This window comes from Callorhinchus milii, unplaced genomic scaffold (assembly GCF_018977255.1).
Source record: "Callorhinchus milii isolate IMCB2004 unplaced genomic scaffold, IMCB_Cmil_1.0 Scaffold13, whole genome shotgun sequence".
Classification (NCBI taxonomy): domain Eukaryota; kingdom Metazoa; phylum Chordata; class Chondrichthyes; order Chimaeriformes; family Callorhinchidae; genus Callorhinchus; species Callorhinchus milii.
Window position 1 is genome coordinate 9849234 of NW_024704754.1, and position 26568 is coordinate 9875801.

Genomic DNA, 26568 nt, shown 5'->3' on the forward strand with positions numbered 1-26568 from the left:
TTGTTGTAGCTGTTGGTGGGAGGTGCAATTAATCCACTGAAGGTGTGGAGATGGACAAAACTGCATCAACGTCCAAAACTATGCATATAATATAACCAACTGGGTTTGCCTACAAAACACACAATCAATTCACTTTATAGTATATTCTGTGAAGTGCTTTGAGACGATGTGATAAGGCTCTATGTCAAATACAAGGATTATTATTATGTTTAATATCTGGTAAAGGGGGGGAGAACAATCCATCTGGTTGTGCCTCAACCTGCGGATTACCTGCTGTCTTCCTTAGTGAAGTAGAGGACCGGTTTGCGCCTGGAGGAGTACATCATCTTCTCTCTGCCTCTCCTGCCCGTCACATAATCCTCGACACCTGGAGCCTGGCCCCGCGGGGGGATCTGCTCTCTCTCGCGGCCTCACAGCCTCTCGCTCCCCGGGGTTCCTACACGCTGGCGGCCTGTGCCACCCGCCCACAGTCCGGCGGAAACACAGCACTGAGCACAAAGGTTCCGACCTGGATCTCTGCTTCCCTGCACCTGGTCCTGTGATGCAGGTCAGTGTTCTCAGACACATTTAAATAAATTTAAATAGAGTGACCATACTGTATTTTGTAAAACAAATTACAAAATACATATATATCACAGTTAAATAGGCTAACGATAGTTTGTAAGCCAAATCTGGGAATACAAGCGTATTTAAAAATTTGAAAACTGGCAGCAATGGAGAAGGCTGTTGGATTAATGGCTGTATTTCTCTAATGAGTGCATCTGCTTTAGAATGTTTCTTGCTCAGTTTGTTGCTAAACTCAAGACGGGGCAATCATGGCCTCAGGGACACAATGATTCATCCGGTGACAGTTTCCGGAGATCCGGGACATATGGTCACCCTTTCAAATACTATACACCAACTGGTCAGTATTCTGTGTGTGTGAGTAGGTGGGCATTGTAGCTCAGTCTTCTTAACAGTCTCAATAGTCCAGTTCCTGAGCCAGGCGGGTCCGCAATACTCTCAAGCACTTCTGAAGTCAGCACAGCTCGTTGGCAGAATTTAGAGGCAGCTACAGCAAGCCAAAACCCTGATGATTTGGGTGGTCCAAATCTGGTCAAGTATTGGGAAACTTGCCATCCAGTGCTCTCAATTTAAATTCTGGCCTACTCCACGTCCCCGCCTGGCCTGCCCCACCATCAGCAGTTGGGCCTTCAGCCTCTCTGCCCCCACCCTTTGGAATTCCATCCCACAGTCCCTTCGCTTTGCTCCTTCCCTTGCCTCCCTCAAGGCACGTCTCAAGACCCTCCTCTTCGACTGCGTCTTTACCTACTCTCCTACCCCGACCCTCCCTGCCCTCCACCACTCCTGATCCCAAACCCCTGCTTAGATCAAAATCCCTGACTGTCCAGCGCTTTGGGACGTCCTCCTGACGTGAAAGGAGCTATACAAATGTAATTTGTTGTTGTTGGTGGTAGTGCTGACCTGTTTCTGTGTTGTTAGACTTAACAGCTTCTTTGATAAAACGGAAAGTGGGAATGACACACATTATATTGCCATGCACGATGTGGACCTATCTTAATAATAATAATTCTTGCATTTGATATAGCACCTTATCACACCTTCGAGATGTCTCAAAGCGCTTCACAGAATATACTGTAAAGGAATTGACTATATATTTTGTGGGCAAAACACAGCAGTCAATTGCGCACAACAGTGTCCCACAAACAGTCGTGGATTGAATGACCAATTTATTATTTTTGTGAAGGAACTATTACCACCGGAAAAGTGATCGATTTAACAACCGGGTTCCTACTTACTGCTAGGTAAACAGAGGCTTGTGGAGTAAGGAAACAACATTTCGTCCTGCTGGGAATTTAACCCAGGTCTCTCGCTTGCGAGGCGAGTGCTCTAACCACTGAGCTACAGGACTCGACAGAATGGAGTCCCAGAATGAAGAGCTGGACTACGGTTATCCAGAAAAGGGACTACGTGACATCACCAGAACTTTATCCCCTGTACCACTACAACACCTATGTGGGAGGCATCCTCCTGCTCAATAAGCAGCACTTTGAACTGGTTAGTAACAAAACAAATTTCTAACACTTGCATCATCTTGTTTTAACTTTGTCTCAGTCAGAGGCGAGCGTGGTGCACATGAACATAGACGAAAAAACACCAGAGTCCTTCCAGTTCACTTTCCACCATCCTGTAGTCGCATTTTGTTGTTGTTGAGAGGATGTCTCAAAGCCCTTCACAGGATTTACTGTAAAATGTAGCAACTGTATTTGGTCGACGGATGTGGCAGCCAATTTGCACGCAGCGATGTCCCACAAATAGCCACATCCGTACCCTGACCAGGACCGCTTTTTTCCACTTCTGTCACGTTGCCCGCTTCCATCCATACCTAACAATCAACGTAGCTGAATCTCTTATCCACACCTTTGTCATTTCCCAGCTGGACTATTCCAATGCCCTCCTTCCTCGCTGGTCTCCCCAACTCCACATACACAAGATTCAATTAACGCAAAACTCCGCCACCCAGACCTGCACAAAACTCCATACCCCCATCGCACCATTCCTTGCCTGGCTCCCAATTACCGTAACGGATCGATTTCAAGATTCACTCACTCATTTTCATATCCCTTCATGCCCTCGCACCTCCCTACCTATCGACCTGCTTACCCCCTACTCAACCATAGGCTGCCTCCGTTCGGCTGGCTCCAGCCTCCTATTTGTCCCTCATCCCTCCGCTCCACCATCGGTGGCCATGCTTTTAGCCACTACGCCCCAAAACTCTGGAATACCCTTCCTCAGTCCCTCTACCTTGCCCCCTCCCTCCCCACCTTGAAATCCCACATGAAGACCTTCCTCTTTGATCGTGCTTATGGTCAACTCCTGCCCTCCTTCACCTCCTGGCTCAGTGTCAGACTCCTCCAGTCCGCCAAAGTTCGTAGCAGGTACTCATTAAAACTACTTTAATAACCACCACCAATAAACATGTTTAATATCCATGAGACAAATAAATTAATCAACTGACTCCAGAGAACCACGATCCCAATCTGAATCCCCTTTATAAATCTCCAAAATCCAGTTGGATTTAAATACTAATCCCAATTGGTATATGCCCAATACCGTTAAAAAAAAATCTATTTCATTATAAAATCAAACAATTCGGAGGCCCAAGATATCTCATGGCCTGAGCTTTAAGACTAAAGTTTTAACATTTGAGATTGTGCAGATTTTGGGAAAATTCATAAAATTAGTCTAAATTTGGAAGTGTTTTTTCCACATTTATCCATCTTCCAAATTCAGACCGAAGTTAAGAATTTTCCTAAATACAGCTCAAGAGAATTGTCTCAAGGCTAAGCCTATGAGAATTTTCATGCCTCTACCGTCTAGAAAGTGACAGGAAATTACAAGAAATTAATCGGAGATTTCTTAACAAAATACCATTAAAAAGTATTTTTTTAAAACAAGGTTAAAGGTCATCTGGTTGCCTTGACACAAGACAACAAGGTCAATGGTTTTGAAAGGCTTTGTTGTATCTCTCCGCCAACAAATATAATTGCTAAAAACTTTCATGAAGAAATAATCCCTTTAAACAGATCCCTGAAATCCAAAGTCTTCAGTTTAACTAATAGTACCATGTTAACTAGCTTTACTAATTCCAGTCTCCAATAACCTTTGTTAGCAAAGCTGGAGAGTCATCCAGAGATAAGGTGCTGCTACATCGATTCCATTATGGGAGTAAATCACACCCTCATCTTCATCACAAAAGCGATCCCTGTTACAATGATTATCACAGTCATAATTGCCAACATCAAGAAAATCCGCGACCGGCTGGATTTGAGGCTGTAGGAGGCCAGGATCTGACTGCCCCCATTCTCGTGGCACCGACACTTATAGTCACCGATTGCATTTCCCATTACTAGCAACCCTTTGCTATGGTAATCGAAAGGTATCACCTTGCCGGGCACCAGCCACTCACAGCGAACCAATGCAGATAAGGGTTTGCAAAGGAGGGTCACAACCGAGTGATGGTCAAGGTACAGACTTTGTTTGACCATTTCTGAAATACAAAAGAATATATTATTATAGAATCATACAGCACAGAAAGAGGCCATTCAGCCATGTGCTGGCTCTTTGAAAGAGATATTTAATTAATCCCACTCCCCCGCTCTTTCCACATAGCTTTGCAAATCTTTTCTTTTCAAGTACCTATCCAATTCCCTTTTGAAAGTTGTTATTGAATCTGTTTCTGCCACCCTTTCAGGCAGTGCTTCCAGATCGTAACAACTGCTGTGTAAAACATTTTTTCCCCATCTCCCCTCTGATTCTTTTACCAATTACCTTGAATCTCTGTCCTCTGGTTACCGACCCACCTGCCAGTGGAAACAGTTTCTCCCTATCCAATCTATCAAAACCCTTCATAATTTTGAACACCTCTATTAAATCTCCCCTTAATCTTCTCTGCTCTAAGCAGAACCATCCCAGCCTCTCTACATAACTGAAGTCCTTCATCCTTGGTACCATTCTGGTAAATCGCCCCTGCACCCTCTCCAAGGCCTTGATATCTTTGACGGGATAAATGCTTTAAAAAGTTATCCCAGTCTCATTCAGGATACTCTGAAAACTATTTGCCAAAGAAACCCCTAATAAAATCTGGCTTTGGTGTTTAGATGAAGAATTAAAATTAATGGAGGAGAAAAAGAAAGAGCAACAGACCAGAGGCCTGACATTTTTATAAATCTCAGCCTATAAGATCATTCTGACTTTGCATTTGATCATTGCATTTGGTATAGCGCAGTGGAGGCCAACCTTTTGCTAAGGTGTGCCACAGTGTGAGCCCAAGACATATCGCCTTGCCACAAAAATAATTAAATTAAAAAGAAAAAATATTACTGGAAAAGAAAGATGCATTTATTAAGAAATTCACAATGAAATATCAAACAAGTCACTTAATGAGGCTTGTGAATTTGTTTTTAATTTATTATATCTTCAATATTTGGATTCAGTTTTGAGCACACCAGTAAAAGAAGATGACAAAGGTGATCATCTGTTGGTTTGGGATAGTATTTATCTTGTATGAATGAAGTTCATGGTGGAGAAGGACTGCTCACAGGTGTAAGCTGATCCGAATCTGCACACATAATCTAAGAGCATGGTCGTGCAATTTAGGAAAATCACTCTCAGGGACGAATTTACAAAGCAAATTCAACCTCATTAAACCTCACTCCCCATCATGCCTTGTTCAGGGTGGATGTTAAAGATCTCCCACAACACTGTCAGAGAAAGGAGTTTTTCTTTCTCTCCCAGTGTCCTGGCTGACAGATAAAACTGCTGTTTGAGAGATGTTGCTGTGCTCAAAATTGGCTACCACTACACTTTACAGTGAATCACACAGTCACTACACTTTACAGTGAATCACACAGTCACTACACTTTACAGTGAAACCCTGCGAAGCGTTAGGAGACGTTTCCCGGAGTGAAAGGTCCTGCGTTGAGAGTTCGTATCAGTTGTTATTATCATTATTATTAATATACAACAGAAGTTTAAAAAAAGGTTTTTACAGTGTGAAGTACAAGTGGAATGTGGAGGAACTTTGCAAATACAGCAAAATGTGCGTCAGATATTCGGGACACGCACACAGTCACACACACACAGTCACACTGTCTCACCATGTTTCTCGAGGGGACGTGTAATAGTCACAGTGAGTTACGGTTTCCTCTCCTCAGGTGACGCTGCCTCGCGGGGTCTTCCCCCCCACCTCCACCCACCTCCTGCTGACCCACAGGAAAGTGCGGCATTGAGAATGGGTGGCCAAGATTAATCGCCCCCTGGTGCCTTCCTCACCATCCTGAGCACACACGGCTCCTGGGTTGGCTGAGCAGCAACCTCCATACAGTGGCCTCCAGTCATAAAAGGTGTTCCGTGCCACTAGCATGGGCGTGGTATGCCCACCACTGATAATAACACCTTATCATGACTTCTAAACATCTCAAAGCTCTTCACAGAATATACTCTAAAGTGAATTGACTGTATATTTTGTGGCGAAACACGGCAGCCAATTGCAACCAGCAGTGTTCCACAAACAGTTCATGGATTAAGTGACTAAATTACTGTTATTATATAATTTTTTTGAAAGGATTATTACCCCCAGAAAAGGGATCCACCAATCAACTAACAACCGGATTTCTACTTACTGCTAGGTAAACAGAGGTGTGTGGAGTAAGGAAACTTGCCCAGCGTTTCGCCCTGCCTGGGGAACCGAACTCAGGACCTCTTGTTTGTGAAGTGAGTGCTCTAACCACTAAGCTCCAGGACTCCACTTAATTTAATATGCAGAATTATGGAAAATTCTTTAATTCAGTCTTACGTTGGAAGCTGGTTGTTTTCAAGAACTGCAGAATAACAGCTTCCACATTAATATTGTATTTAAGAATTGTTCACAATTCTGAGAAATCTTAAACTTCATGACAAAATGGTTGTTCAGGTTGAGTCAAGGTGGAATTTCAGGCACCTGGAGTACAGATCTCAGAATAGGTATGTCTAGATATAAAAACATCCTGGTTTTGATCAGTAAAATTTGAGCTGTATGTGTATGCAGTACACAAATTCATACGCCTGTATGAAGGACCTTTAAAATCCGCACTGTTTGAATCCAAAGGTAAAAAGCAGGGTGTAAAACACCAACAACGGAAATCAGAACAAGAGTCTTCCTAGATTGTAAAAGAAGCTGGGAGATGGAGAGCTTGAGTGAACTATCACAACACAAACATATATGTAACTCTCAGCAGTTCGGTTTACAGAATCTTAAACAAGGTGATGGATCTCTGTGTACGTTGGATATCCAGCCTACAAAACTAAAGACCAGTGTTTAAAAGCAAGCCGGGCACAGTTGATGACACCAAGGAGCAGATCAGTGATGACCCCCAGAGAGAGTCAAGCTTTTTACCTTGTTGCACTGGACACAGAACTGCAGCATTGCCCTTCTGAATATCTTGCAGGAAGTCCCTTAAAACAAGTACAAAGATGCCGTTTCAATCTAATAGTCGTTGCCTCCACACCTTCAATACAAAGCTAGTGCAGTAAGGCTGTGGGTCAGTTTTAACTCTATCTTATTGCACAACATAGCACTTGCATGTGTACACATTGAAGATCTAGTTTCACCCACAAAATATACAGTATATCCTGTGATAGTATATCCTGTGAAGCGCTTTGAGACATCTCAACGACGTGATAAGGCACTATCAAATGCAAGGATTATTATTATTATTGTATTACGCATTTCAGTATAATATAACAACAACAACTTGGATTTATACAGCGCCCCCCACGCCGGATGGCGTCTCAGAGCGCTTCACAGGAACGGATCCCGGGGCCCATATATTTGGATGACAATAGATCTCTCGTTGACTGGGTCCAATAGCTCAGAGACACGACAACGGGGTCCCCCCACACAATCAAAGAATGAATGCTGAAAATGTGTAGTTGATCGATCAGCGTGTGACCCTTCATTGGAGTAACAAAATACAAATTATTTATTTAGTACCATGTTCCAGCCACTAGATGTCATGAATACACTTCGTAAAAATCCCAAACTGCACTGTTAACAGGAATCCAGTGACATTGAACTCCGTTTGAACCATTTACTAGAATTTCATGAACTGTAAAAAGTAAAAGACAAATGAAATGAAAAATACACAATTTATCTATAATTTTGCTCAGATTTCTCCCTCCACTGGATTTCTCACGCAAGATCAAAAGTTATAAATTATGCTACCAGTTTATTTTGTAAGGACTTCAACCCATTACAAAAAAATGTATCGTAAACATTTCTACAGAAGTCCCCAAAGAACTCTTGTAAATTAAAAATGTTATGTGAGACCTTCCTGTCCAGAGTAGCTATTTTACCCTGGATGCAGTGAAAATGAAACTTACACCAGATGCTGAATGGATTGTAATAAAGTGAATAAAATTTCCATGTTCTAGTGATCTAATAATAATAAATAACAATCTTTGAATTTGATATAGCAGCTTATCACATCTTTGAGATGTCTGAAAACATTTCACAGTGTGCGGTAGAGGACAAGAGAGGATAAAGGTTAAAACAAGAATTTAAGTTAAAAGACTTGAAATAAAACTACTGAGCTGGAGGTGAATTTCAGTTCAAGATGATGGGTCATAGTGGCTGTCATCTGAGAGATTTTTTATATAGCTCGTTAACCTGTATGCAGTGATGGTCAGCTGTCACTGTATCCAAATCAAGCAGGTGCAGGGTTCAAAACTGATGTGTGCAACATTTGGTATGTATATGTGCACTTCATCTGAAGTCTGTGTTCTCAAAGGACATCATTAACCTTTTCAAATATCTGCTTTTAAGCAAGAAAGCTTCTAGGCCTACAACAATTGCAGACAGTTCTCCTGTTCTCAGTCTATTTCAAAATATAAATTATTGGTCTTGGCTATGAAACTGGCTGCCACTGGATTTGGTCATGTTATTCCTTCTCTCCATGCCCACTGCATCCATGTCTGCAGTCTCTCTTCCCAACCATGTCTGCAGTCTGTCTATGATTACAGTGGTGAGACATCACCTTGTTGACGAGTATCAACAAGATAATAGTAATCCCTCCAAAAAAAACAAAAAACAATAATAAAAAAAAATTGGTCATTTTCAATCTACGACTGTTTGTGGGACATTGCTGTGCGCAATTGGCTGCCGCGTTCGCCCACAAATATACAATCAATTCACTTTACAGTGTGTTCTGTGAAGCGCTTTGGGACGTCCTCCCGACGTGAAAAGCGCTATATCAAATGCAAGGATTATTATTATTATTATTATAGGTTGAAAATCACCTTGCTTATCAATATAATAGAATTGAACAAATTGAAATGTGTTTGAAAAGCGTAAAGGAGATGAAATAGATTAGTACATAAATTAAGTGTTCTATGACTCCAAAATGTCAATGAAGGAACATAGGAACAGGAGGCGGCTGTTCAGCTCTTCAAGCCTGTTTCACCATTTAATTAGATCATGGCTGATCTGTACCTCAACTAATACTTTCAATTCCAATTTCCCGCTTTATCCCCATATCCCTTAATACCCTGACCTACCAAAATCTATCAACCTCACTCCTGAAGGCGTGGTTGGATCCAGCATCCACAGCCTTTTGGGGGAGAGAATTCCAGATGTCTACCACCCTTTGAGTGAAAAAAATGCTTCCTGATTTCACTCTTAAATGATCTGGTTCTAATTTTAAGGCTATGCCTCCTTGTTTTGGATTCCCCCAAAGAGGAAATAGTTTCTCTGTATCTACCCTACCAAATCCCTTTATCATCAAAAATACCTCAATCAAATCACCCCTCAACTTTCTAAACTCAAGGGAATACAATCCAAGTTTACGCAGCCTTTCCTCATAACTTAACCCTTTTAGGCCAAGTAACATTGTGGTGAACCTGCGCTGCACCCCCTCCAGGGCCAATATATCTTTCCTGAGGTCTGGTGCCCCAAACTGAATGCAGTCTCCAGGTGGGATCTGACTAATGCTCAGAGTAGAGATTTAAGAGTTTTTATGAACTTTTGACACTTGGGACCAGGGGTCTAAAGCAGTGCAAAGGAATGATTGGATGAACCAGTTTGGGAATCTGATTGGCTGATCAAGGATGGAATATGATTGGACAAAATGATGTTTAAATTCCATTTTTGGTTGTAAGAGTCACATGGACTAAGGGGTATAAATGAGGAGGATTGAGCTAAATTCTGGGAAGAGAATAAGGGTCTGAGTTGGATTAACACTTGAACTAACACAACTCCGTGGAGTTCTGTAGCTCAGTGTTTAGAGCACTCGCTTTGCAAGTGAGAGACCTGAGTTCAATTCCAGGCAGGGGGCGAAACCTTGGGCAAGTTTCCTTACTCCATACGCCTAATAATCCTCCAAAACAAAAAACAATAATAAATTGGTCATTTTCAATCTACGACTGTTTGTGGGACATTGCTGTGCGCAATTGGCTGCTGCGTTCACCCACAAATATACAGTCAATTCACTTCACAGTGTGTTCTGTGAAGCGCTTTGGGACGTCCTCCCGACGTGAAAAGCGCTATATCAAATGCAAGGATTATTATTATTATTATTATTATTATAACTCTAAGATTCTAAAAGCTTCTAAGAAGAGGTAAAATTGGGTAAGGTCATCTCTTCTGTGTTTCCCAAGAGGTCATGGTGTATGGAGGCTCAGTATATTTAGCAAGTATAAGACTTCCTGACCTTTTTAAAGTTTGGTTATACTCAATACTGTTAAATGTATTGTTAAAGCATAGTTAAAAAGTATTGCCGATGTGCTATATTTATTGTTTTTGCGCCGCTGTGGAGAAAGTTATAGTTTACTGGTACTTGTCGGAATAAATGAGAATAATTTAAGAGAAATAAAGTGTTGTGTTCTGTGAGATTGCTCTGACTGGGTTCATATCTTTTAACAAAATTGAGAAGTGAAGGATCATTCCTTTCAGAGTGCACCTAGACTGAGAAAAGAGATAAGAGTACCGTGACAACAGACTATACTGTACAGTAAGAAGACTATATATTGGGCCGAAACATAACAGCCAATTGTGCACAGTAGTGTCCCACAAACAATCATGGATTGAGTCGACCAAATTATTTTTTNAATAAATAATAATAACAATAAATGTTTTTGAAGGATTATTACCCCTGGAAAAGCAATCTGCCAATCAACTAACAACTGGGTTCCTACTAATGGAAAGTATCTCTGACCTTGGACCTATATTGAATGCATCTGAATAGTGAAAGAAGTGACTGATTTTAAGCTGCAAGTCTCTCCCACCATTTTTGTTGCATACTCATTAAGACAATAAGAACCAATTGACTAGGACCAATGGAAGAGGATCAGGAGGTGGAAAAGCAGTAAGCAGGGCGAACTGAGTTTTTTTCGTGGATCTGTTTGTTTTTGTAACTTGCAAGCTGAAATAAAAGAGTGTTCTACACATTGTTGAGGACATAATTTTAAGTCTTACTCCCTTGTATTTTTCTCTTCCTACTCCACGTCACCCTCCCCATCATGGAAGCATTTATCGATGCCACGAGCCGTAAGCAAGAGTGGAGTGACCATCAAACTCATTCTTACCCACTGGAATCACGTTTCTCATACAATTTGCATCTAGATGCCACCTTGCTCCACCCACAGTAGGGATCCCGGGCCAAGATACAGTCGTAACAGCTCTTGTATTTCTCACAGTCTGCCACCGCTAGCTGCACAACCTCACTGGGAGATCCAATGTACAGGAAGCCCTAGGGAATAAACAAAATGGTGACAACCTGTTTGCATAACCCAAAGAGAGGTTCAGATGAAGAAGGCCCCTCGACCTACTGGATGTCTGGGGAGACGTTCCACCTGAGTCTAGATTTACTCTAGTTATATTGTGTTTTAGACCTTCCAGAATTTGGCATATTCTCAAATACAATCTTAATTGCATCACCTCTATCCTCAAAAAATCAAAAAAACCACGTCATCTCCACAAATGGCTTCTCCTCCAGCCCCCACATGGTCTTATGAAGTGTTCCTCAGGGCTCTGTCCTTGGCCCTCTCCTCTTCAACTTGTACGTGTTCCCTCTTGGTAACATCATCCGCAGACATGGGGTCAACTTCCACATGTATCCAGATGACACCCAACTCTATCTCTCTGTCTCCACTGTCAACTCCAGGATGCGTATCCTCTAGCACACCAGACTCCGTGACCCCATCACCTCCACCCTAGCCCAGCTCCACCAGAGGATAGAGTTCAAAATCCTCGTCCTCACCTTCAAGGCCCTCCACAGCCTTGCCCCTTCCTACCTCTGTGACTTGCTAACCCCATATCCATCTGCCTGGTCTCTCCACTCAGCAGGCTCTGGCCTGCTCCATGTCCCCTGCCTCTCTGCTCCCACCCTTTGGAACTCCATCCCACATTTCCTTCGCCTCATTCCCTCCCTTCCTTCAAAGCATGTCTCAAGATATCAAGTCTCCTCTTCGACTGTGCCTTTGGCCACCTTCATACCCTCCCTTCCCTCCACTCTCCCTGTCTCCAAACCCCCACCCCACCGGCTCAGATCCAAATCCCTGACTGTCCAGCGCCGTGGGACGTCCTCCCAACATGAAAGGGCAATACAAAATGTAATTTTGCATTGTATTAATTGTGAAAACAATTTTCTGGAAATTCTGGAATTTATGGCTAACAGCTTGCGGTCTTGCAGGCTCTGTTAGTCACCGTCACCTGATGGTGTTTGAGGTTCTGAATGGGCTGAGTACGTTCGAATAAATTCTTCTCGTCGATGATGTGACTTGCGGAACCAATGGAGACAGCTTTGTGCAATCGCCCATCATCTGCAGAGAAACAGAGATTGAAAGAGAGATATAGTGAATGGCTCCATTGGTCTGAAATTCCTTGTCTTGCAGGGATTAGATTCATTCCCTTGTTCCTTTCATTTATGGACAATAATTGCCGTACTGCACATTGAGACACTATAATAATAATCTACATTTTATAAAGTACCTTATCACGTCATTGAGACTTCTCAAAGCTCTTCACAGAATATATTGTAAAGTGAATTGATTCTGTGTTTTGGGGGCAAAATACGGAACATTGCACAAAGCAATGTCCCACAAACAGTGGTGGATTGAGTGACCTAATAGTTTTTTTGAAGGGATTATTACCCCTGGAAAGCGATCCGCCAATCAATTAACAATTGGGTTCCGATTTACTGTTAGGTAAACAGAGGCGTGTGGAGGAAGGAAATTTGCCTAAGGTTTTGTTCCGCCAGGGAATCGAACCTAGGTCCTCTCGTTTGCAAGGCGAGCACACTAACCACTACACTACAGGATTCCACAGTACAAAAACACCCAGGGCTCCCACTCCAGTATGGTATTAAGATTCCACTTGTCTTTGTCTGATCACTTTGCCTTAAAATTTAAGATGAGTGCAAAGATTAGGGAGAATTCTTCAATTCAAATTGTAATTTGGAAGATAGTCCTTTTTTAAATCTATGGAAAACTAAACTTCCAAATGAAAAACAAATTCAAGAACTTTACACAATTCTTAATCTTTTTAAGACAAAGATTGTTTAAGACAAGGTGGAAATTGGGGCTTCTAATGTGAGAGAGAAAGCTGTTGGAAGGTGAGTGTGTTTGGACATTGGGTGAGGGGAGGATTAGATCTGCTGTAATGACTCTGGGATCAAAGAGACAATTCTCATTATCAAATCTCACAAGTCAACAATGGTTATTTGGACAAGGCACCAGAGGCGATAAGAACCTGTGGAACCTCTATTCCACTGGAGGAGAAAACAGAATCACATGCGTTATAATAATAATAATAATAATCCTTGCATTTGATATAGCGCTTTTCACGTCGGGAGGACGTCCCAAAGCGCTTCACAGAACACACTGTAAAGTGAATTGACTGTATATTTGTGGGCGAACGCGGCAGCCAATTGCGCACAGCAATGTCCCACAAACAGTCGTAGATTGAAAATGACCAATTTAATATTGTTTTTTGGGTTTTTTGAAGGGATTATTATTAGGCGTGTGGAGTAAGGAAACTTGCCCAAGGTTTCGCCCTCTGCCTGGAATTGAACTCAGGTCTCTCACTTGCAAAGCGAGTGCTCTAACCACTGAGCTACAGGACTCCATTCCGTTCAGAAGAAGAGGAGGAGGGAAGGGAAAACATTGGATGTGAAAATTTGGCAGAAAAGTATCTGTGATATTAAAGGAAGAGTCAGTGTTGAGGGCACACTGTGGATCCCAGCAGATGCTCAGAATCCATCTGTGACTTTCTCCTGTGCATTGTGAGTCCAGGTACTGTGCTGACTGAATCACATGTAAATCCCATGGATATTAACAGTTTTCTTGCCCCAGCCACCCCACGGGGATTGCCGTACTCCTGAACTGCTCGCTCCCTCTCTCATTCCCTTGCTCATCCCCCCCCCCTCAATCACTGAATCATTCCCTCATTCGCTAACTCACTCACTCCCTCTTTCCCTCACTCATGTTCCATGTCCCACACAAGCCAGACATACTTACTTGTTGCCAGGAAGAGGACCTCGTATGTGCGCCCGTCGGATGCCTTCACTTGTTGGACGGCAATGTGGGAATACTGAGCTTCGCGGGTCACAAGCACAGGCCGCTGGCCAATGGGCAGGATGGTATGGTCCATGAGAGGATGCTTCCTGGAAAAGAGCAGCACCTGGTCCGGCAGGCGGAGTGAACTGCTGATGGAATTGTTCCGTTGTAAATCTGTGATACACTGTAAGCCAAAACAAGGAATATGAAGTGCTCAGAGCTCGGGGTCCATCGTCATCACTCCTCCTGCCACAGACACTGGAGATTATCATTAGAAATTTGTATTCATGCGTATGTGTGTGTGTGACCTGTGCAACTACAACGTATGTAAAGGCATTACACTATACAGTTAGCCATTTGCACACCTCCCTATTTGTTTACTGAACATTTTAATTTGTGAAAGGAGTCCAATCATATTCATGCCTAACTGTGAGTATACTATGGGTGTCTATAAAACCACTCCTCGTGATGTGAAAGGCACTATGTGATACAGTACAACAATAGAGTACAAATTTACTTTTATATAGCACTTTTCACATGGGAAGGACGTCCTAAGGCATTTTGAAACTGTGACATAGCAGGTCTGGGAGGAATGTTCTACCTGAATTTTTTGATATTCACTGAAGTTTATTTCTTGATTTCAAATTTAGGTAAAATCATAGGACAATTTCAGAAGCAAGCAGAACTCGCCAGTGATTCTCCACAGCTTTTCTCCTGATTGATCAGACATCAGAAACCCTACAAACAGTAAAAGTACACTGCTAAACAGCAGCCCATCTACAATCTAGTTAACAATTTACAGTTTAAAAAGAGCCGTGTGCCTAGGTAACGCTTAGTTACAGGCAACAAATGTCAGAACAGTCTTACTAAGCAAGCATGTCACATGGTTCAGCCTGCACTCGCCACTTAGAATCATTGAATTATAGAATCATAGAATTATAGAGCACAGAAGGAGGCCATTCATCCCATCATGTCTATGTCGGCTCTTTGAAAAGAGCTTCTCAAAGCAATCCCACTCCCCTGTTCTCTACCCACAGCCCTGCAAACTTGTCTTCTTCAAATAATTATCTACTTCTCTCTTAAAAGTTTTTATCAAATTGGCTTCCTCTTTCAGGGAAAACATTCCAGATCCGAACAACTTGCTGTGTGAAAAAAATTCTCCTCATCTCCCCTCTGTTTCTTTTAACAACTTTTAAATTAATGCCCTCGGGTTACCAACCCACCCGCCAGTGGAAATAGTTTCTCCTTATTCACCCTATCGAATCCCCTCATAATTTTGAAAACTTCTAAAAAAGTCTCCTCTCAACCTTCTCTGCTCCAAGGAGAATAACCTTAACTTCTCTAGCCTCTTCTGATACCTGAACCTTAACCAGTGTTTTATAAACGTTCATCATAACGTCCTGATTTTTGTATTCTATGCCCCTATTTATAAAGCTGTATGCGTTTATAATACCTATCCTGCCATCTTCAAAGATTTACTTATATGAAACCCCCAGGTCTCTCTGTTCCTTCACACCTTTTAAGATTGTACCATCAGCTTATATTGCCTCACCTCATCCTTCCTTTAGATAATTATTTGGGGAGCACAAGTTTGCAGGGCCATCCTCGGTGCTGTATAATTCTATGATTCTATGATTTCATTCAGAACTCTGCAACTCGTGTACTGTCCCACACCAGGCTTCGCGACCACATCACTCCCACCCTCGCTCGTCTCCACTGGCTTCCCATCCCCCAGAGGATCGAATTCAAGATCCTCATCCTCACCTACAAGGCCATTCATGGCCTTGCTCCCTCCTACCTCTCCGACCTGCTATCCCCCTACCTACCTGCCCGTATCCTCCGTTCCTCTGGCTCCGGTCTGCTCCACATCCCCCGCCCCAACCGCCCTACCATCGGTGGCCGGGCCTTCAGCCTCTCAGCCCCTAGGCTCTGGAACTCCATCCCCCATTGCCTTCGCCTTGCCTCCTCCCTTTCCTCCTTCAAGGCCGGTCTCAAGACCTTTCTCTTTGACCGTGCCTTCATCTCCCCTCTTGACTCTCTAACCCCTCCTCGCTCCCTCCCTTCCCTCCCCCTGACCATTTCCCCCCTGCTCGGATCCTGACCCAACTGTCCAGCGCCTTGGGACGTCTCCCGACGTGAAAGGCGCTCTATAAATGAAATATTGTTGTTGTTGTTGTTGATTTATGATTTCTCTACCCTCTCCTCCGATACTGTGCCATTGGCTACATCCTCTCTTTTGTGAAAACAGATGCAAAGTACTCATTGTCAACCAGCGTCAACCATGTCCTGTGCCTCCACAAGAAGATTTCCTCTTTCGTCCCTAATTGCCCCCACCCTACCTTTTTTTTTCGTATATGCTTATAAAATACCTCAATCTCTTTGCCACTCTTAATTCCTTTTTTCAGTTCTCCTCTGTACTTTCTATATTCTATTTGATTATCTTCTTTATTTTGGACCCGACCCGTACCATAAGCCTCCTTTTTCTGTTTTATTTTAATCCCAATTTCCTTAGTCATCCAGGTAGTAGTTTTGGATGCTCTACCTTTCCCCTTTGTGGGAATGTATTTGTTCTGTCCCCGAACTACCTGCTTCTTGAAGGCAGGCATAGCTCGTTTGCTGTTTTACTGCCAATCTTTCTTTCCAGTCCACGTTGGCTAGGTCCCTTTTTAACTCACTAAAATTAGCCCTCTTCCATTTGAGTATCTTCACCTTTGATTGTTCCTTGTCCCTTTCCATAAGTACTCTAAACCTTCCCTATCCTCAACTACTGAAAGGGTTGAGGAGAGGTGAAGAAGCAAATACTATCAGCCCATCAAATACAGTCCATACGTAGACAACTAAATCCTAGCCTTTAATGGATGTCATCTCCTATTCTATTTCCTGTGAGAAAGATCCTCCATTGATCCTCAATGGTCTCAAGCAAAAACTCCAGGATTTTATCCTCACATTTCCTGTCCTCAATCCTGATCTATTCTTTCCATACACAATATGACATCTTGCAGCACATTTCACAAATTAGCTGCTACACTTCACAGAAACCTTATGAAATGTTTTGAGATGCTATTGCTACATGCAAATGCTATTTTTACTACTTATTAATCTGATAAATTTGAGATCTTACAGCACCAGGCCTTGGCGATGGGACTTCATCCTCAGACTTTATCCAAGTGGAACAGTCAGGTTGGTATTCTTTATATGGTCCGTCCAGGGCTTGCTGGATGCTTTTGATGCTGAACACACAGACCGCAGAGAGAGCTTCACTCCTAAAAACCAAACACAGAAACATGGTGAAAATCAAAGCCCAAGGAAACCTGGGAAACTGACAAGTCCATACATATTCAAAGACTTTGTACAGCTCTCTGAGTCCTCTCTACTGGTTTGTCTGTGTACATTTCACCCATTAGGGTTTATGTCTCCTGATTGTGTGTTGACCTGGCTCAGTTGGTAGCACTGTTGTCTCTGAGTCAGAGCTCCATGGGTTCAAGCCCCACATCAGGACTTGTAACTCATATAGTCTAAGCTGACACTCCAATGCAGTGCTGGGGTATGCTGCATCGTTGGAGGTGCTGTACTTCATATGAGACATTAAATCAAGGCCCCTTCTGCATATTCAGATGGATGTTAAAGATCCCCTGGCACTATTCGAAAAGAGTTTCTCCCGGTACCCTTGGCCAACAATCTGCAAATACAATTGATCATTTGTTTCATGGCTGTGGGACATAGCTGTGTGCAAATTGGCTGCTGCGTTCTACAAAACACACAAAACACACTATGAAGTGTTTTGGGATGTGAAAGGTGCAATACCAAATACAAGTAGTAGTATTATAATTGTCTCTCAGAACATGTGTGCATCTATTCTCGCTCTGCATGTGCACAAAACCCACATTCAGAGGCCGGCAGACAGGCAGGCAGGCATCTTTTGGTTTTTCACAGTCACTATGAGTCCACCTTTCATCTATGCATTTCGCCTAAAAAATTCACTTCAAGGTGATAAGGCGCGATATCAAATGCAAGGATTATTATTATCTCTTGCTTCCTCTGACTATATGAGTACCTTTCTTTCTCGCTCTCTCTCTCTCTGCTTTTATAGCTGCTTCTCTCTCCCTCTGTATATGTCCCTCTCCCTCTGTGTATGTGCCCCTTTGTCTCTTTATATTATATATCATATATTAGATGAATAATATATATTCTATATTCTCTGTATGTATGCCTCTGTCTTCTCCTGCAACATTTGAGACTGAGATTGTGAGCCTATGTTAACCATCCCATGGACTACACGGTTTTGAGTTGGAAGTTCAGTGCTTTGGGACATTCTCCTGACATGAAAGGCACTAGAGAAATGTAATTTGTTGTAGAAATGCTCTTTGCAGATTAAACAGGATCATGACCCAGGCCAGTTATGCAGTAATCCTGAATCCGAGTTGCCAGGATCCATATAGGATGGTGGCTTACCACTGAGAGGTGAACGCTGTGTAAAACAGGGTGCTGGACCAGTCCTTGGGATCTGGCTGCAACACAAACACGTCCTGAATCACGTCCAGGTAAAGCTTGCTCGCTGGATCGCTGCATACCAGCTGGGTCTTCAAGAAGCTGGTCCACTTCCTCTGTAGTGTCTTCAACCCACCAAGATCACCCTGATCGCGAAGAATAAGGAGGAAGGTAAGGGAAGACTCAGTCAAACGCTCCTCACAGAAAAGGCGAAGCATCCCTAAGGACTAGTTTCAATATTGACTGCTTTCCTAATCCTTTGGCAAACACTGCATCATCTGCAAACCAAACCCCTCAGAGACACATGGACAATAATGTCTCCCAATGGGCTGCTGCACCATTAATTACCTGCACCCTGCTGACGGAGAGAATAGTGGAATTAAAGGCATTTGAAAGGCAGTTACATTTAATAATAATCCTTGCATTTGATAGTGCCTTATTACGTCATTGAGACATCTCAAAGTGCTTCACAAAGTATATTGTAAAGTGCAGTGACTATGTATTTTGTGGGCGAAACGCAGCAGCCAATTGCGCACAGCAGTGTCCCACAAACAGTCATGAATCGAGTAATTTTTTTTAAAAAAGGAAACCTGGTAATAATTTTGTTTTTACCTTGCAGACCCGAGCGACTCTGGAGACCCGCAGCTCAGTGTAATAATGAAACTCCTCGCTCAGCTCATTGAAGAAAAAATACAGTTTATCATCGTCTCCCACCTCACTCCTCAAGCTCTCCTTTATCATGGCAGAGCCAACAAACACTGGGTCTATAAGGAAAGAAACCTCAGCTCAAGCATCATCTGCCTCAAACCACACGGAGTATTCCGAATATGCAGATATATTGCGGGCAAAACTGTGCTAAGTTAGATTCTAGGTGGCTACGTTAAATGTTTACTGCCCAGTCATGCATGTCAACAGCCAATGTAAGACACAAGGCTCCAGAGACTGACACTGTGCTCATGTCTTCTCTCAATAGAGACCAGATGCAACTCTTTGCCTATGGCCACAAGTTTTGTTGCTTAGCAACAACTGCAGGTTCAAAGTAAATGTTCACATGAGCGTTGCTGGGTTGGCAGAGATAATGAAAACTGGTAGGGATAGTGAAGACCCCTCCATTTTTCTTTATTGCAGGAATAAAGAGGAACCTTGTTATAACACAGTCAACTGGCTCCATTATCTCAATGTCTGAGTTATAAGCGAGGCACAAAAAAATGGCTGACTTCTGGTTTGTCAGGTTGCAGCTGACATCACTGTACATGACCAGCACTGATGTCACTTTCTCAATGAACAGGACGTGATGTGAGTGGTGCTTCTAGCACGTAGCGTGCATGCAGGGATTCCACAGAAAGTGACTTCAGCTGTGACCTGACAACCCGGAAGTGGAACATGGTTTAGTGCAGGACCAGCTGATCAATGTTGGAAGCTGGGTGTACTGAGCTTCCAGTTAGTGTAGATCAATAGGAAAGCAGCGATAAGCTAAGCAGTGTTATATCAGTGCAACCTTGTACCTTTACTCCCTCCCCCCCCTCCTCTATCAACACTCACCATTCAGCCAAGACGTTAACATTTCTGTTGAGATTCGCTGGTTTAAGGGACCCATCGTCCTGGAGATGAGCGGTTGAGTCCCATGGAGATTGGATGTAGTAGCAGCGTAAAGCACTCCATCTGTGTTACAGGGTCAGAGCCAAGAGAGGACAACATTAGTTATTGAGCACAACACAAGAATGCACTAATAGTAACCTGTTTCCTAATTTAGTAACACCCGCAATTTTGATATCATTCCCTTGTCAGAAACATTTATGTATATGAACAAGAGAAGTTCTAGTGCACCACTGGGGCATGCTACTGGCCAGGTCTCATAAATGTGAAGAACATTTCTACACTCTGCCATTGTCCCTGAGCCAATCTTGTGTCCATGCTGCCATTTCGCCCTCAATACTTGTCTGGGACGTAATCTTTGCAACTATCCTCTGAAGTGGCTTTTGAAAGTCCACGTCAATAACATCTACTGTGTTCCCTTTTTCTATATGCTCAGTATTTTCCTAGGGCAAGTAGACAGTTGAGTGAGGTGCTGAAGGGTGCAGCAAACACGTAACTATACATCAGTGTGAGTCAGCAACTGTCTGGAAATTGTTTCCATTGCTTGTCCAGCTAGGACTCCATTAGGGCTTTGGCTTGCAGGGTTAACAGGAGCTGAGTGGGATGACTGGTCTCCAAGTCCTGCCAAGGAGTCAAGTTGGCTGTGCTGTCATTAGCAGTGCTCTGGAATACTGCGCACCTGCCTGGTTCAGGAACTGGACTACTGAGTTTGCCACAGAGGGCTGTCTCGATTCTGATATTTCGCTGCTAAACATATCACCTTGGAGCCAATTGAGTTTCAAGGAGACCCTGAATTCAGAGGGTGGGGGAAAGAAAGGTTTTATTTTGGAAGATTAAATTTACCACTGACCATTTGCCTGCAGTGTTACAGAAACTAACCTCTGCATTCAAACAGAGGTGGAAACAGGAGAAAATGTGAAGAGACACTACCTGCCATCACGACGGTATGCCTCAAAGCCGGATCATATGGACACTTTGTCTTCCCACTCTCCAGGAGCACCTCTCCATCTCCATTCTTCACCAGCTCAAAGTCGGAGACCTTCTGAAATAAGAAACATCCTTCCTCACTGTGTTGTCTTCCCGCTTCACTGACACTCAGACGCTGACAGCATCACCATCCACAGATGCAGGCACCACCTCACCGAGCCAGTCTGTAACATTGGCATCTTGTTTGACCCTCAACTATCCTTTCTATCCCACATCCACGCCGTGACCCGCCCTTCCTTCCCCCACCTTCGCAACATCACCGGGCTCCGCCACTGTCTCATACCACAGGTTGCCGAGACCCTCATACAGGCATTCATAATACCCAGGTTTAACTCTGCAAACTCCCTGCTTGTCAGCCTCCCCAACTCCTCCCTCCATAGGCTGCAGATCATTCAGAACTCTGCAGCTCGTGTCCTCTCCAGCACCAGGCTCCGTGACCCTATCACCCCCATCCTCGCCCGACTCTACTGGCTTCCCATCACACAGAGGATGCAGTTCAAAATCCTGGTCCTCACCTTCAAAGCCCTCCATGGCCTTGCTCCCCCCTATCTCTGTAACCTCCTAACCCCCTACCAACCTGCCCGGTCCCTCTGCTCAGCAGGCTCCAGCCTGCTTCATGTCTCCCGCCTCACCCACCCAACCATTAGCGGGCAGCCCTTCAGTCCCTCTGCCCCACCTTCTGGAACTCCATCCCACAATCCCTCTGCCTCGCCCCCTACCTTGCCTCCTTCAAGACCTGTCTCAAGACCCTCCTCTTTGTCCGTGCCTTCTATCACCCTCCTTCTCCCCTTGCCCTCCACATCCCCCCAATCCTGACCCCCAGCTCGGATCCAAAACAATGACTGTCCAGCGCCTTGGGACTTCCTCCTGTTGTGAAAGCTGCTATACAAATGTAAGTGTGTTGTTCACTGGGACCAGCACCTCCACAAGTTTCTATACATACAAACACATCAACACATACATACACATGTGTACTCACATAAACTTAGTAGCACGCACTCCGACACCAACGCACACACATGCACTAGCACAGTACAATACAAAGGCACGTGCGCATTGAATAACTTCAGGAACAGAATTGCTCTTACGATGTAGGTGCACTGAGGGTTAAATGCAAAGGTTCCACAGGTGAAGATGTGCGTGTGGTTAATGTACTCCAACACACGTATGAAATTGTTACACTCCTCCTGTAAGAAACCAAACACAGCCATTTCCCACCTCTTATCTCTCACCTCCGCATCACCTTCAACTGGAGATCACATGCATTGCATGGGAGTCTGCCTGCAACACCAAGGCTATTTCTGGAAATGGGAGGAAGGATGTCTGGTGATAACATCAGAGTTATTTTGGCAAAGGGTTCTGCTATCAACACAACCAGTGCTGAGAGCAGTTCTACTGAGCACTGGATCAGTTATAGTTGATATGCTGTTGATATCCAACAGCACTGTAACTCCAGTTCCTATGTCTAATACTTTCCAGAATTAGGTAAGCAGGATACGTCCCTCCAGGAAGAGAGTGTGCATTCCGTTCCAAAAATTTATCTCTAGAATTTCCTTGTGGAGGTGGGAATTCTCAGTTTGGGTTAAAAGATACTCTTTTAAGTATGGTGATGGGTTTCCACATGTGTCAGACACTCGGCTGACCAAAAAAATTAGTTGGAACCTCAGTGAAGATTGATCCAAACGCAAAATAAAATGTAAAGTAATCAAGGAAGTGATCTGTTCAACACAAGGACACAATTACATCAAGAACAACACTATATAAATGTAAGTTATTATATAATAAACACAAAATAATCCAAAAATCAGGGAATCGGTTTCTGTACTTTGCGGTTTCAGTTGAGTGTTCTTAGAAAACTTATGCTGTAATATTAAAACTTACTGTTTCACCTGATCTTACACCATACACTAATTTTATTTTCTCCAATCTTTCTTTTGTTTCCTCCTCTGCTTTTCAGTCTTGCCCTGAGATCAAATGAGCTGCAAGCCCTTCTTCATCCAAACTAATCTTGTGATTTCTCCCTGATCTGTAATTACACTCTTTCCCACTCTCCCTCACTTTTGTTTCAAGCTATAAAGAAACAGAGCTCAGTGGGAGTTCATACCCACTATCTACGTCCGAGACCTCTTCCGTCACTCTAGGTCTCTGCCTCAATCCCTCTACCTTCCCCATTCTTTCCCTGTCTTCACATCACATCTGAAGACCTTCCTTTAACCTTGCCTATGGTCACCTACCATCTCTCCTTGGCTCAGTGTCAAGCTCTGCCACTGTGAAGAGCTCCGTCACACTACCCACATGAAGAGTGCTAGATAAATGCAGGTTGTTGTTGTTGTCCTTTCTTGCTCATGGTTCCTTCAATTTTTTTACATCCCTCATTTCTCTCCTATACATCTCTCCCGCCAATCCAGCCATTTGTCCCTTCTTCTCCTACCTGACATTTGCCTTGATTGAAGGCCCTGAGGCCCACAGAACCTGTTGGCACAGACAGACTTGTGATTATACCCCCCTGGGTATGATTCACATAACTAGAAATAAATTGGTTTAACATTGGAGGTTATACTGGGATAGCTCCACTTTACATAGGAATATACAAGACCTAAGAAGACCATTCTAGTCCATCTGGCCAGTGTCAAAGAAATCCCTTTACTAGATCTCTCATACTTCTCAATCAATCATCAATAGAGGAATCCCCTGTGGGAATGGAGCACGGACCTACAGTTTTCAGAAAAATTTAGAAACATTTAATGTGAAAAGGAGTTCAATACCCAAGTCTTTCCTTTTGTGGTGCAGTCCACCCTCTGTTCCTCTGACATGGTCCATGTGAGCTGAGGAAGCAATAGCAGCTTGTAAATATAAAGCTGAGATGTGAGAGGACAAGGCATTCTCTGTGTCCCATCCAAAATCTCGGGAGGGTGGAGCAATGACCAATGCACTCACACACACATGCACAGATATACACAGACAGAGAAACACACAATGACACACAAACATACACACAGATACAGAATATACACACACATTGACGCAGAAACAAACACGTACACTGACACAGAAACGCACGCACATAGACACGCTGACAAAGAAACACACATGTTGCATAGACATACTGACACAGGAACATACACACATAGACAGCTCAAAAACTCAGAAACAGGTGTCCACAAGCATACACAGACATACAGATACACACAGTGCACCAACCATGTATATAGTTGCGCTCACACAGAGACCAAGACAAACACTTACACAGACAAAAAATGTGCATACAGAAAATAAGTTTATTAACATCACAATCCAGCAGTGGTTAGAGCACTCGCTTTGCAAGTGAGAGACCTGAGTTCAATTCCAGGCAGAGGGCGAAACCTTGGGCAAGTTTCCTTACTCCACACAGAGCCTAATAATAATCCCTCCAAAACCAAAAACAATAATAAAATTGGTCATTTTTAATCTACGACTGTTTGTGGGACATTGCTGTGCGCAATTGGCTGCCGCGTTCGCCCACAAATATACAGTCAATTCACTTTACAGTGTGTTCTGTGAAGCGCTTTGGGACGTCCTCCCGACGTGAAAAGCGCTGTATCAAATGAAAGGATTATTATTATTATTATAATAAAATCTCTTTCCCGGCTCCTCCCCGCTATAAGAACCTCACGCACACTATTTTTGGGGGTCAGCCAGGTGGCTGACACATGCGTAAACCCATCATCATGCTTAAGAATATCCAAACCTATGCACACGACTCATAACAGCTTACTCACCGACTTCTTAACCTCCTGGGTCACAGTGTTCAGGCTCAGAGCAAACACGGCCCCTTTAGCTCCCACGTACAGAACCTTCTCCCTCTTTCCCAGGAGGAATGTGGCGTAGTTAGACACGTGCTCTCGGGAGAAGCGCTGGACAGTAGATGTAGTCAGATCTAAAACACAGAAAAAACACTTTGATTTGCTAATGATTGCTGCGTGGCCCGTGCTGTGTTATTTATTGTGACACTGACTGTCCAGAAGTTTGTGGAGTCCCGTACAATTGTCATTAGCGTGCTCGCCTCTCAAGCAAGAGGATATGGGTTCGATTCCTGGGGAGGTGAAACCTTAGGCAAGTTTCCTTACTCCATACACCTCAGTTTACCTAGCAGTAAGTAGGAACCCAATTGTTAGTTGATTGGCGAAGCGCTTTCTGGGAATAATAATCCCACCCCCAAAAGAGAAAAAACTCATTCCATGACTGTTTGTGGGGCACCCTCAATCAATCCACAGTCAATCCACTTTATAGTTTATCCTATGAAGCACTTTGAGACGTCTCAATGATGTAATAAGGCGCTATATCAAAAGCAAGGATTATTATTATTACTGGTGAATGACAATCAATGATGCTGTTGGTTTTACAAGCGATCTGCAGAGCCAGAATTAAGGAGATACAGTATATCTTCTCAGGTTTATAATATGGACTCAATACTACATCTTCCTGCATTTATAATATGTAGAAGTTATAATGTAAACAAATTATTTTCAGAGAAGTGTGAAAGACATTCCTTAGGATGACTGAGCAAGAGGCCCTTATCTGTACACCAGAGTATTGTTTGTCTTAATTGGTAACATTCTCTTTACTGGGTCAGAAAGTTGTGGAATTAAGCCCCATATCTCGACTTTGAGCTCATTGTCCAGGCTGATGTTAAGCTCGCTGGGATTTTAGCCTGCGTGAGAGACACTATATAAATACGAGTTGTTTTTGGTGGTGGTGTTGAAAATTTCATGGCATTTTTTGAAAGAGAAGAAATTTTTCTCTAGCCAGAAGACTAGCCAGAAGTAAATGGCTAGTCATGAGGTGAATCCCTGACCAGGACCATCTTCTTCCATCTTGGTCACATTGCCCGCCTCCGACCGTACCTTACCCCAAATGCAGCCTTGTGCATGCGTTTGTCATCTCCCACCTGGATTACTCAAACGCACTTCTTGTCGGTCTACCCAGCTCCACTATTCAAAAGATCTAGCATATTCAGAACTCTGTTGTCCGCATACTGACCCGGAACAAACAAATCTCACCAGTTCTGGCCGTGGCTCCACTGGACCCTCACCACCGAACGGATCGACTTCAAGATCCTCACACTCGTGTTCAAATCCATTCACTCCCTAGCACCTTCTGACCTCTCCGACCTCCTCGCTCCCCAATCCATCACCTGGTGCCTCTGCTGAAGTGGCAGAGGCTTCCTGCTTGTCTCTCGCACCCTCGGCCTACCATTGGAGATCACGCTTTCAGCTACTATGCCTTGAAACTCTGGAATACTCCCTCAATCCATCCTTTTTGCCCCTTCTCTACCCTTTTTCAAGTCCTACCTGAAAACCTTCTTCTTCGACCGTGTTTATGGCCACCTCTCGCTCCCACCCCTCCCCACCAGCTCGGAGTCAGGCT

At 43.5% G+C, this 26568-nt stretch overlaps 1 protein-coding gene, 1 long non-coding RNA gene and 1 other non-coding gene across 7 annotated transcripts in view; 1 reads left to right on the forward strand and 2 right to left on the reverse strand.

Annotated features, from left to right (window-relative positions):
* b4galt7 (xylosylprotein beta 1,4-galactosyltransferase, polypeptide 7 (galactosyltransferase I)) overlaps positions 1-26568 on the reverse strand; it is a 45343-nt gene that overhangs the window by 13295 nt on the left and 5480 nt on the right. For 2 of the 5 annotated variants that reach the window (XM_007909884.2, XM_007909880.2), the window contains exons 2-12: positions 24921-25078; positions 23928-23987; positions 22251-22349; positions 21106-21217; positions 20122-20241; positions 19192-19343; positions 18544-18725; positions 17213-17354; positions 14053-14275; positions 12248-12357; positions 11122-11285 (exon numbers count right to left, since the gene is read on the reverse strand). In XM_007909884.2, coding sequence (XP_007908075.2) covers positions 11122-11285; positions 12248-12357; positions 14053-14275; positions 17213-17354; positions 18544-18725; positions 19192-19343; positions 20122-20241; positions 21106-21217; positions 22251-22349; positions 23928-23987; positions 24921-25078 — 1522 coding nt within the window. Of the gene's footprint in view, positions 1-270; positions 465-11121; positions 11286-12247; positions 12358-14052; positions 14276-17212; positions 17355-18543; positions 18726-19191; positions 19344-20121; positions 20242-21105; positions 21218-22250; positions 22350-23927; positions 23988-24920; positions 25079-26568 lie in introns of those variants that run through there. The other 3 variants (XM_007909882.2, XM_007909883.2, XM_007909885.2) reach the window with 3 other exon arrangements.
* Positions 1841-1912, reverse strand: trnaa-cgc. Its single transcript has one exon. It is a non-coding gene; the product is annotated as a tRNA-Ala (tRNA).
* LOC103189469 lies at positions 1878-19231 on the forward strand. The gene is made up of 4 exons (XR_489066.2): positions 1878-2058; positions 14742-14916; positions 17215-17271; positions 19199-19231. It is a non-coding gene; the product is annotated as an uncharacterized LOC103189469 (long non-coding RNA).